Consider the following 12,719-nt stretch of genomic DNA (forward strand, 5'->3'; position numbering starts at 1 on the left):
GTGCGCTTGCCTCTCACTCCAGGGAAGGATGCATCGTCACACAGTTTGCCATGACAGACTCACAACATTCAGTTCAACTTGATAAGGTGTAGCCTATTTATCCCCCGAGGGACAATTTATTTTTGCTGGGCGTAAATTGTAAATGCAGACAACATATAACAACATGATACATACTATGGCTGACCCCATTTAGTCAACGGGTCAATTGTATGGTCGATAGGCTGTTGATCAACTGAGATTTCTTTAGTTGAGGAAATTTTGTTTTTTCATGGTGCACAACACGCCTGTCTCAGTGGACTAATCCATTGCGGAGGCCACGGGGATGGGATGCCACAGTCCATCACTGTAAAATGTTATACTGAAATTATATATGGTTATATTATGTCGAAATAATTGTGCAACACTAATGAATCTAATATTATTTTATAACAAATGCGCTTTCTCCCGTGTTAAATACGATTCTGAAACATAATATTCAGTGGGCTGTAGAATTGGTGCCTTTCCCTATGTTGCTATGTGCACAATAGCAAAGTTAACCAGAATATTGGGATTGAATCAATGCGTGGGAGGCAGCAGCAGGAACGAGGAAACAGCCCTTGCCTTAGCCTAATTGTCTAAGAAAATTTAAGAGAAACTTTATTAGGTCTATAATCAATAGCCTAACTGTTAAATGTGCCTGACTTTATAAATCATCCATATATATTTACAGAAATAAGACGGATCTTGTTTCTGTTGACTGTTTGAGTGTTTGTTTAATTGCCTACTGATTCCGTGAGCACCAAGCCTCATGCAATGGCAAAATGGCAGATAAAGCAATTTCCCAGATTCGGCTGTTTTTTTATCTTTGCTATGCTGTAATGAAGGCTTTACACATTGTTTTCATGACAACGGACTGGTATTACTTATAATTTATTTAGTGTTTTTTACACTGTTCCAAACAGGCAGAAAAATAATATTGTAATCTAACAGAACTTGTTTGTCACACATAATATGCACGCAGCTGTAGCTCCTATACCCTCCTTTTTCTTGATCTCCTTCTTTTTGTTATTACAATTATTATTATGGTCATCATTATAATAATAACTAATGTCATCATTAGTAGGCTTTGTATAGCAGCCTTGTATAACCACCATGGAGCTGTAGGCCTAAGAGCGCATCCTGTTTAGTCTTTATACTGTAACTGACTTAGGCCTATATTTCAATATATAGGCTACTGTATCAATCATTCATTCGTTCATGCCATCACACAGCATACCAGACCTTAATGCTTTGAAATGCAATCAAGCATTTGTTTTGCAACTGTTTTTAGTCTGCTGTAATAAAGGCTTTATATATCATCTTTTCAGTTAGAACAGACTCTCTGCTCCACTTACTTAGTGTTTACACTTCCAAATGGTCAGAAAAAAAAAATTGTAATCTAACAGCAACTATTTGGCACACAATACTCACGCAACGCTTGCTCCTATGCCCTCCTTTTTCTTGATCTCCAGTAGCTTTCACAACTAAGTCAAATGTCTTCCGCAGATCTGACTCCCCCTTTCCCTCCTGAGCAACCAGTAAACATACGCCCGTTTCAAGTTTATTTTTCACTTCCTCTGCATCCATTTTGCTGTCACTTGTTACTGTGTTTGGAGTTTGTTATAACCAATTTATCGATGTGATTATGATCAGCTATAGGTCAGGCCCTACTGATCACGTGCATGCGATGCTTAGATGTTTCACGTAAAGAGAGCAAGGGTTGAGGGAATAAGGAATGTTTTTCCTAAACAAATGAGTGATTTCGGTAACAGAACTTTTCAGTCAGAAACAAGTAAAAAAGAAATGGCTAAATTGATGTTGCAGCTTCAGCACGGACAGCACAATAAACACTTGCTGTGCTGTGGTGCCTTTTCGCTGCAGTAGTGAAGAGAGCGAGACAATGCTCTCACACAGGCACTCACTGTCATTTTTTTTAACACAGTGTGACCATCGGGTTTTCTTATAAAACAATACGTTTAAACATTTCGACCAATCGATTGGTCAAAAGAACAGGGCGACTCTTGGTCGGGGGGGGACAGCCCTAATACATACATAACCGTCACTTTCAATTTCACTGCAGGACCCTAGTTTTTGCAGTAGTTCACTATTCTGTGTCTGTATTCAGCTAATTCCTCCACGTCCCAGGTGGCAGCCTGGCTGTCTGCTGTAGCGCCACGCCCACCAACATGTTTACAGAAATCACACTCCGCTGTTTGGGTGAGAGGCAGTTGAATGTCTAAAACGAATACAAAGGCCTCACAAAGCATGTGTCCCTTTCACAGAAGTTTTAAACTGATTGAGCTGCATTGAAGCTGGAGTGGCTTTGGCCGTTTCCTCGATGCCTCTCATGTGTTAACCCCTGTGACTCCTTAGCTGTCGTATGCATACGTTAGTAGTGCTAGTGCCCATCTATCAGTCAGAAGGCCCCTACATTTTAATCAGGCAGTTGGAGGGCCTACTAAACCTTTACTGTGGGTGTAAACATGGCGTCAGTATATATTTGGGATGCAGAAGGGTGTGTCGTGAATATTCAATACAGTTACTGTGGTTAGACTTTAAAAGTCATGACGTCCCACTATAAGGCTGGAAATACACTGTGGTCATGGTCAGGGGATTGACACTGTCGTCAGCTGTGACTCTGACATCTGTTTGTAGGTCACTTGTTATAGAGAATCAACCTTGTTTGGTACTTTTGGGTGTGGTGTAAGATGAGTCAAATAGTCTGAATATCAATTTCTATAAGCATTTGTACAGTATCCCTATTTCTCATTTAGCATATAATGGAAATTGGAAAAGGCATTGCTAAAAGCCACACTGGCTGTAGTTTGTATTGCAACTTGAAGATGAATTTCCTTATTTGTAGTGTACATCCAGAAACAAATCCTCCTGGCTATAACTCTGTAGTTGGCAGTCTCCTGTATGAGGAGGGCAGTAGTTTTATGTACCTAAGAAACAAGGGGTGTGTCAGGTGTACACTAACAGGTGAAGTCACTATTCAAACCACAACACATTTTGTGTTAAAGTGAAAGCTCCCATGACAAGAGTTAAGACAGGAGATTGTGAAGCCTCCTATACACACTCCCACGTTGACTCATTGAATCGTTTTTAGTTTAATTCGGTTCCAAATTATTGTTAACGTTTGATATATTTACCTTGTCACCGTGCGCTCCAACTGGACTTTGGAATATATATTGGACTCACTTTAGTAGAAGTGAGGCTCCTATATGCCAAACATGATGTAACTGTCATTGGTCACTGGTTGAACTTTGAACTGCCTGGTGCAGACTGAGTTTCCTGGAGGAGCTGCTGTGAGTGTGTACTCAAATCTTCAACATGGTGGACAAGGCATGGAGGAAGAGTTGGCAGTTCATCGAGAACAGGATGTCTCTGCGTGTGAGGAAGCAGTCTTCTCCCACTGTTGAACGTAAGAGTGAGTGAGTACCCTCTCCTGTTTGACTATATGCTGGGTTGAAGGGTTGGGTTGCTCTGGTTAGTTTTGTTAATGCTCTACTTGGTTCTTACTGCCGTGTGATTACATCCTTATCAATATCCTGACTGTGTTGAATTTATTCATAGAGATTGGGTTGGTGACATGTTAGAAAATGAATAGGGCTGTTACAGTCATAAATAGTAATCAAGGCAGACCCACTTACATGCACTTTTAATCAGCGCAGTGTTGAGAAGCTGATGTAGGCTGTGTCTAGGAAAGATAGTATCAGCACTTCTGAGAAATGACTGCAGTATTTACTCGTGTGAGTCGTGTTATTGCTGAATGCTGCTCTACCACCAACTATTGACTCTTTAGTGAAGTTTCTAAACACACAGGAACACGGACTTCAACCCTCACTGTTTCCTTTGGCTGTTTTCATTTAGACATCCACAGCTTAGGCGGAATTCATGCCGTGGTTACTTGATTCGTAGACATTTCCTGAACTTATTCCGCGGCACAGTGTTTAAAGTAATATACACACTATGAAAGAATGACAGTGCCAAAACACTACTGAATGGTCAATGTTGGTGGTGATTACTGTACTTAATAGGTTCTAGTGTAGTAATGGATGAGATGCCTACTCAATGAGTGTCAGTATGGGATGACTATTGAGAGAGCAGTGGAAGAGCACAGGCAATGAAAGCTTTGAGTGACTTTTTTTCTCTGTATCATTGCAGTGTTGATGGTGTTGAAATACTAACTGTATTTCTTGCTGTGTCATTGCAGTAGACTAGCTGTGTATCTCTTTCTCTGTGTCATTGCAGTGTGGAGGGGGATGCGCGGCCCAGTGAGAGTGACGGTGGAGCAAGCTACAGGGGCCCAGTGATAAGCCCGGACCGCTTCGAGGGCCCCCTCTACGGCCACGGCGTGCAGCCGGGCCCCCAGCGGCCCCCCCGCAGGCCCAAGCTCCAGCACTCGCAGTCCATCCTTCGCAAGCAGGCCGAGGAGGAGGCCATCAAACGCTCCCGCTCGCTCTCCGAGGGCTATGAGCTCTCCGCTGACCTCCAGGACAAACAGGTAGGGTATCACTGTTTCAGACCCACCCTATATATGTCCTATATAGACTTATGAAGCCATTTTGCAAAAACTCCCACATTACCTGACGTCTTTACTTACCCATAAAATTTGAGTTACCAAACCAGATCACAAGGATGGCGAACTTTCTGTAGTAACAGAAATTCTGTCTGTTACTACAGACTTAGGGAAAACAGCTTTTTGTTCCATACATGGAGTGCAAAGAAACTATCTTTTGAGTTCCCTACAAATGGATGTATTGGTGCCTTTCGGACAACTCAGTGTTGATTGAGGACCTCTTTGCTGAGGAATGTTTTTCATGATTGTGTTTTTTTATATTTTCTGTGTAATTTGTTGTGTAATTGTAAGATACAGGGATTCCTTGCAAAAGGGACCTTGGTCTCACTAAAACTCCCTTTATTTTTTAGACAAAATAACATTTCCCTTATTGACCTCTATGTCAATGACCACACTACACACACTAACATCTACAGATCCCTTTGAGAAGAAAAGAAAACTATGGCATTGCTTTGCTACAGGTTTTCTGCTCATCCCTGCTCGTAAAAAATGTCCTTGAAATTTGTATTACTAAGAAATTATAGCCATCTTTCCCTGGAAAGATCAAGTCAGTCCCACAAGTGTTTGACCTTTGTTCATCATTTGTAAAATATAATCATTATCCTATAATCAAGAAGTTGTGATAATCCGTTCTCCTCTGTCCGTCAGGTGGAGATGCTGGAGCGTAAATATGGAGGACGCTTCATAACCCGGCATGCGGCCCGCACCATCCAGACAGCCTTCCGCCAGTACCAGATGAACAAAAACTTTGAGCGTCTCAGGAGTTCTATGTCTGAGAACCGCATGTCCCGACGCATCGTTCTGTCCAACATGAGGATGCAGTTCTCCTTCGAGGGCCCTGAGAAAGTCCACAGCTCCTACTTTGAGGGGAAACAGGTGTCCCTGACAGATGACGGCACCCCCCTGGCCTTGGTACAGTCCGAGTGCGGGGACATGGAGGTCCACCACCAGGCCAACATGGCGTCTCACCCGGCTTCCCAGAACGACCTGACGGACGCCATCACGGAGTTGGAGGACGCCTTCTCCAGGCAGGTGAAGTCTCTGGCCGAGTCCATTGATGACGCCTTGAACTGCCGCAGCCTGCAGGGCGACGAGGGTCTTGACCCTGAGGCCATGGGCTGCCCCGAGGTAGAGAGGGAGGTGGCCTATCAGGTGAAGCCTCACCGCGGGGTGGCGGGACACATGCGAGAGGACATGATGGCGTCCTACAGCGACGTGACTCTGTTTATTGATGAGGAGGAACTGTCTCCCTCTATGGGGCTATCGCGGGGGTCAGGTGACCAGCCCTCCAGCATTGAGTCAGACCTACGCCTGCACTCAGCCAACTCCTCCCAGGAGTACTGGCCCCTGGACACCAAAGATGAGGGGCGTGACACAGACACCAGCTGCCGCAGCACCCCTTCCCTGGAGTGCCAGGAGCAGCGGCTCAGGGTGGACCACCTCCCCCTGCTGACCATCGAGCCGCCCAGCGACAGCTCCGCCGAACACAGTGACCGCTCTGACCGCAGCTCCGTCAAACGGCCGCCCGTCTACGAGCCTCACGGGGGCAGCCACATCGTGGCGTCCTCCAAGGCTAGCCCCAAACACATCTCTCATGGCCCACCCCCGCGGGCGCCCTCCAGGGACGACAAGGCGCCCCTCCGCCACCGGGCGCTGGAAAGCCACCTGGCCATCAACGGCTCTGCCAATCGGCAGAGCAAGTCTGAGTCTGACTTCTCGGACGGGGATAACGACAGCATCAACAGCACGTCTAACTCCAATGACACCATCAATTGCAGCTCTGAGTCGTCCAGGGACAGCCTGAGGGAGCAGACACTCTGCAAGCAGACATACCACAAAGAGACACGCAACAGCTGGGACTCGCCCGTCTTCAGCAACGATGTGATCCGCAAGAGGCACTACCGCATCGGCCTGAACCTCTTCAACAAGTAGGTGCTCAGCTCTGACTGAGTGCTAACGTGGTTGTCCACTGATTGGTGTAATTAAGGGTAAATGAGCAGAGGGGTTCTTATAGAGAAACCGAGGTGACCTATTTACAGTTATCAGAATTGTATTTGGGCCACACAATATAAGGCAATCAGTCTGATTCAAGTAAATTAGCAGGGTTAAAGACAAGTCCTATGAAATGGAAAAAATGCGTACAATTTGTATAAGGTAGGACTATAGGCTAAGGTATATATTTGTGCATTCGTGTAAACTCTTTGTAGACTCATAGGTCTACTTTTATAGGACTGATATTCTGTAGATGAGAAATTCAGACAGATGCAGTTTTACAGTCCATCAGTTTATCTTCTACTACATACAGCCAGACAGAGTCGCTCCATTTTCTGTGCCCTTATTAAATATTAAACACCCTGTTCCTATTGTGGCCACTTCCTATCAGTCACAGAATCAAACACCACACTTGGCTCTGTAAAATGACTGGATAGGTCGCATAAGGACACACCTGCTTCAAAAAGGCCTTATTTTGATGTCATGCTAGACTTTTTCAGTAGGGTCACCTTTGGTGTCAGTCTCATTGTGTCTGTCTGCTTCAATATAAACACGAACCCTTCTTTCTTGTGTGTCTGCAGGAAGCCAGAGAAAGGCGTCCAGTACTTGACTGAGAGAGGGTTCGTCCCGGACACGCCTGTGGGTGTGGCTCACTTCCTGCTTCAGAGGAAGGGCCTGAGCAGGCAGATGATTGGAGAGTTCCTGGGCAACCGTCAGAAACAGTTCAACAGAGACGTCCTGGAGTGAGTACTAATTTTTAAGGCCAGGTCATGTGACACTTGTTATTGTCTGGATCACAGTGCCTTGCACAGATAGCATTATACTGTAGGCCAGGCCAGAACAATAGATGTACTGTTCCAAGTTCAGCAAGCCATCTTTGCATTCACCGCTCTTAATTTATATCCTAACTGGGAGGTAATTGTCTTGGAACAGTTGGTGCCAAAATTGTGTCCATTAACATTCTACATCTCAAAGTAAGATGGCCGAACTATATATATAGTGTCAACACAATGTTGACTATATATGTATATCTGGGGCGGCAGGGTAGCCTAGTGGTTAGAGCGTTGGGCTAATAACCACAAGGTTGCAAGTTCAAATCCCTGAGCTGACAAGGTACAAATCTGTCGTTCTGCCCCTGAACAAGGCAGTTAATCCACTGTTCCTAGGCTGTCATTGAAAATAAGAATTGAAAATAAGAATTTGTTCTTAACTGACTTGCCTAGTTAAATAAAATAAATAAATAAAAATCTGTGGCCTTGGGCCAGCCTAGTAAAACGTCCACACTCTTGCTTCTCTCAACAATCTGCTGTTCCTCACACTTGAGCTCTCTCAAATGTGCTTCATGTAGGTTCCCTATCAGATTTTGACAAATCTTGAACTGCAGAATGCCCCTCTGATCTGCACGTTTCAGCTGGGTATTGAATGAGATGGACTTTTGTAATAACCACTTTTCCACGTGTAGATTTGAACTAGAGATGGGCACCAATATGGAAGTATTAATATCATATCGGAATTTACTGAACTTGCTGTTAAAGCTGGAATCCTTAGTTTCCACATCAATTTTTGGTCTTAATTAATGACATATACCCATTGATTCTTGAAGCTTATGTTTACACTGTTTGTAAACAAAGTAAATGTAAACAAACACTTGTATAGCCTCTAAACATGGTTTAATTTGTATATCATGGATGGTCAGTCCTGGCATACATGGCGCTCGCTTTGAATGTGAGAGTGGTTACATTTCTCCAGGCCCATCCCTCAGTTTTTGACCAAAACACAGGTGGGGGTGACTGCTTTCTTATTGTTTCAATTAAGGATTCCAACTTTAAATACTATACAAATCAATTACATATTTGTTGGTTAGGGAATTCATTGGTTGGTTGCTTGTGTGTTCCAGTTGTGTGGTGGATGAGATGGATTTCTCGTCAATGGAGCTGGACGAGGCACTGAGAAAGTTCCAGAACCACATCCGGGTCCAGGGAGAGGCCCAGAAGGTGGAGCGCCTCATCGAAGCCTACAGGTGAGCCAACCGATAGACAGGCCAGAGAAGCATATACTAGGTAGACAGCCTCGTTAGGATGGTGGGGGGCATATAAGCACACATGTAGGCTGAGGATGAGGGGCTATTCACGTAGACCGGTTTGGCCAAGAGGATACTACAGGTCAGTATTAGCATTTTAAAATGATAACAGCGTAATCAACATCAACCAAAATACTATAATCGCTAAAGTACTGCACATTAGTTTCGGATAAAGTTTTCTCTCTTACGAGTGACCTAATAGTGCTTCACTCTTTTGCGTTACATTTTCAAATGTAATGCAAATGTTGACCAATGTCTTGGAAATGCAAGTTACTGCTGACTTTGCTCACAACACCGTGTTGGCTAAATGACTTATTAATGCGTAGAGGGACTTGGTGCTTCAATTACTTTTGCTTGAGTAAATAGGACAGTTCCTCACGCAATGCAGCAATAATGATGACACGGTACACACACAATGTTGACAGTTATTGACCATCATGTGATGCATTGTATGCTTGCTTTACAATTTTTCCACCAGCAAGTCAATAAGACAAATGTTGCCATTGTGTGGACAAAATCCGGTTTTATATTCAAATACATTCAATGATGGCTCTCTATGTCAAAAGCCTCTTTTCACCTCTGACATGTGATGTCATCTCCCTTTCCTGTTGTTTTGTATTCCAGCCAACGCTACTGTATCTGTAACCCCACGGTAGTGCGACAGTTCCGGAACCCTGACACCATCTTCATCCTGGCCTTCGCCATCATCCTCCTCAACACAGACATGTACAGCCCCAACGTCAAGCCAGAGAGAAAGATGAAGCTGGAGGACTTCGTCAAGAACCTCCGAGGTGAGAGAGAGGGGGGGGGGGATGTCGGGGTTTCTGAAGACAAAACGGAGACATTGTCCTCTACATATTTAAAGAGAACATAAAGAATTATAAAAATCAACTAAAAACTTCATCAGGTGAGTGTAGGACATTCACAATGTGATTTCTTCACCGCGTTAACTGCACACCTGTAACAATGCTATCTATCTGGATTAAAAGAAGAAAACACACATCCAATCCAGCTCAGCAGGACAGAAGTGGGGCAGAGAATACGCAATCACAAATGGAACCGGTTCATTTGTGCTACATGATTAGCATTTCAATCACGAAAGCAACATTTTCATCACACACAGATGAAAACAATACATTTTTCATCGTCAACATGCTGCTGTCACCCTCCCTATCTGAAGAGGCTGTCACATGTTGCGTGTGTTAAAATTCCATTTCAATATCTGGCAGCGTCTGGCAGTTCACAAGGGCAGGCTGTGATTGTGTGTTTGAGTCGAGGCTGTTTTGAGGTAGCGATGACCTTGATAGAAATGTGTTAACACTAATTAATTGCACCTTCACACAATCACATTAGCAATTCTTATTCTTGGGTGAGCAGCGTGATAGAGGCACAGACAACTACTTGTCGTTTTTTTGCTTGGCATTTGAGATTTTATTTGAGAAGTAAAGCATGGCGGGCTGATTCATCATCCATCGTGACGAGTGTCAGTAATGGTAAAACAAGGAGAAGTAATTGGATAAGAGGGATTCATATTCTCACGCTAAATGAAAAAGACAAAGTGTGTGTGCGCACGTGCGTACATGCTGTGTCCTTGCTTTTGTGTGTGTGTGCGCCTCTGTCTGTGGGTGTGTGTGTGTGTAACCATTGTCTCCTCTCCTCCCCAGGGGTGGATGATGGGGAGGACATCCCCAGGGAGACTTTGGTAGGAATCTATGAGAGGATCAGGAAGAGGGAGCTGAAGACAAACGAGGACCACGTGTCTCAGGTTCAGAAGGTGGAGAAACTCATAGTGGGGAAGAAACCGGTGAGGAGCACACAACTTACCTAAAACTCTGCTACAGCACTTTTTGCATAGTGCTTGATACAAGGCAGATGCCTGAAACGCCCTTGAGTTTACTCTGGCATGACTCATCTTAATTAAATGTGTCACTCCATAGCCCCTCGATTAACGATGGCGTGCGGTTTGTCAAATACAGCCCAAAGACACACATTTATCCGTGGAGAGAGAGTGTTGGGCCTTTTCTTTACACTCTATCAAATCAAATCAAGTTATATTGGTCACATACACATGGTTAGCAGATGTTATTGCGAGTGTAGCGAAATGCTTGTGCTTCTAGTTCTGACAGTGCAGCAATATCTAACATGTAATCTAAAAATTCCACAACAACTACCTAATATACACAAATCTAAGTAAAGGAATGGAATAACAATATATACATATAAATATATGGACAAGCAATGTCAGAGTGGCATAGGCAAGATGCAATAGATGGTATAAAATACAGTATATACATATGAGATGAGTAATGTATGTAAACATTATTAAAGTGACTAGTGATCCATTAATTAAAGTTGCCAATGATTTCAAGTGTGTATGTAGGCAGCAGCCTCTCTGTGTTAGTGATGGCTGTTTAACAGTCTGATGGCCTTGAGATAGAAGCTGTTTTTCAGTCTCTCGGTCCCAGATTTGATGCACATGTACTGACCTTGCCTTCTGCATGATAGCGGGGTGAACAGGTAGTGGCTCTGGTGGTTGTTGTCATTGATGATCTTTTTGGCCTTCCTGTGACATCGGGTGCTGTAGGTGTCCTGGAGGGCAGGTAGTTTTCCTCCGGTGATGTGTTTGTAAAACTTAGAGGGTTTTAGGTGACAAGACACATTTCTTCAGCCAGCCTCCTGAGGTTGAAGAGGCGCTGTTGCATCTTCTTCACCACACTGTCTGTGTGGGTGGACCATTTCAGTTTGTCCGTGATGTGTACGCTGAGGAACATAACTATCCACCTTCTCCACTGCTGTCCTGTTGATGTGGATAGGGGGGTGCTCCCTCTGCTGTTTCCTGAAGTCCACGATCGTTGTTTTACTGACACCACATTCCGAGTGCCCTCACCACCTCCCTGTAGGCTGTCTCGTCATTGTTGGTAATCAAGCCTACTACTGTTGTGTCGTCTGCAAACTTGATGGTTGAGTAGGAGGCATGCATGGCCACGCAGTCATGGGTGAACAAGGAGTACAGGAGGGAGCTGAGCACACACCCTTGTGGGGCCCCAGTGTTGATGATCAGCGAAGTGGAGCGGTTGTTTCCTACCTTTACCACCTGGGGGCGGCCCGTCAGGAAGTCCAGGACCCAATTGCAATTGCACAGGGGGGGTTGAGACCCAGGCCCTCAAGCTTAATGATGAGCTTGGAGGGTACTATGGTGTTGAATGCTGAGCTATAGTCAATGAACAGCATTCTTACATAAGTATTCCTCTTGTCCAGGTGGGATAGGGCAGTGTGATGGCGATTGCATTGTCTGTGGACCTATTGGGGTGGTAAGCAAATTGAAGTGGGTCTAGGGTGACAGGTAAGGTGGAGGTGATATGGTCCTTGACTAGTCTCTCAAAGCACTTCATGATGACAGAAGTGAGTGCTACAGGGCAATAGTCATTTAGTTCAGTTACGTTTGCATTCTTGGGTACAGGAGCAATGGTGGCCATCTTGAAGCATGTGGGGACAGCAGTCTGGGATAGGGAGAGATTGAATATGTCCGTAAACACACCAGCCAGCTAGTCTGCGCATGCTCTGAGGAAGCGTCTAGGGATGCCGTCTGGGCCAGCAGCCTTGCGAGGGTTAACATGTTTAAATGTCTTACTCATGTAGGCCACAGAGAAGGAGAGCCCACTGTCCTTGGTAGCAGGCTGCGTCTGTGGCAAAGAAGTTGTTTAGTTTATCTGGAAGCAAGACGTCGGTGTCCGTGACGTGGCTGGTTTTCCTTTTGTAGTCTGTAATTGTCTGTAGACCCTGCCACATACGTCTCGTGTCTGAGCCGTTGAATTGCGACTCTACATTGTCTCTATACTGACATTTTGCTTGTTTGATTGCCTTGTGGAGGGAATAACTACACTGTTTGGATTCGGCCATATTCCCATTCACCTTTCCATGGTTAAATGTGGTGATTCGCGCTTTCAGTTTGAGGAATTCTAAGTCAGGTGAACAAAAGGACTTGAGTTCCTGCATGTTGTTACACCATGAGTCGTTAATCATGAAACATACACCCCCGCCCATCTT

General features: G+C 44.6%; 1 protein-coding gene across 8 annotated transcripts in view; it reads left to right on the plus strand.

The window, feature by feature from the left end:
- LOC115166133 (IQ motif and SEC7 domain-containing protein 1) overlaps window positions 1–12,719 on the plus strand; it is a 189,555-nt gene that overhangs the window by 161,063 nt on the left and 15,773 nt on the right. For 7 of the 8 annotated variants that reach the window (XM_029719864.1, XM_029719855.1, XM_029719857.1 and 4 more), the window contains 6 exons: window positions 4,273–4,525; window positions 5,249–6,528; window positions 7,174–7,335; window positions 8,490–8,612; window positions 9,297–9,463; window positions 10,337–10,476. In XM_029719864.1, the coding sequence (XP_029575724.1) occupies window positions 4,273–4,525; window positions 5,249–6,528; window positions 7,174–7,335; window positions 8,490–8,612; window positions 9,297–9,463; window positions 10,337–10,476 (2,125 nt within the window). Of the gene's footprint in view, window positions 1–2,518; window positions 3,453–4,272; window positions 4,526–5,248; window positions 6,529–7,173; window positions 7,336–8,489; window positions 8,613–9,296; window positions 9,464–10,336; window positions 10,477–12,719 lie in introns of those variants that run through there. The other variant, XM_029719858.1, reaches the window with a different exon arrangement.

This window comes from Salmo trutta, chromosome 28 (assembly GCF_901001165.1).
Source record: "Salmo trutta chromosome 28, fSalTru1.1, whole genome shotgun sequence".
Taxonomy (NCBI): domain Eukaryota; kingdom Metazoa; phylum Chordata; class Actinopteri; order Salmoniformes; family Salmonidae; genus Salmo; species Salmo trutta.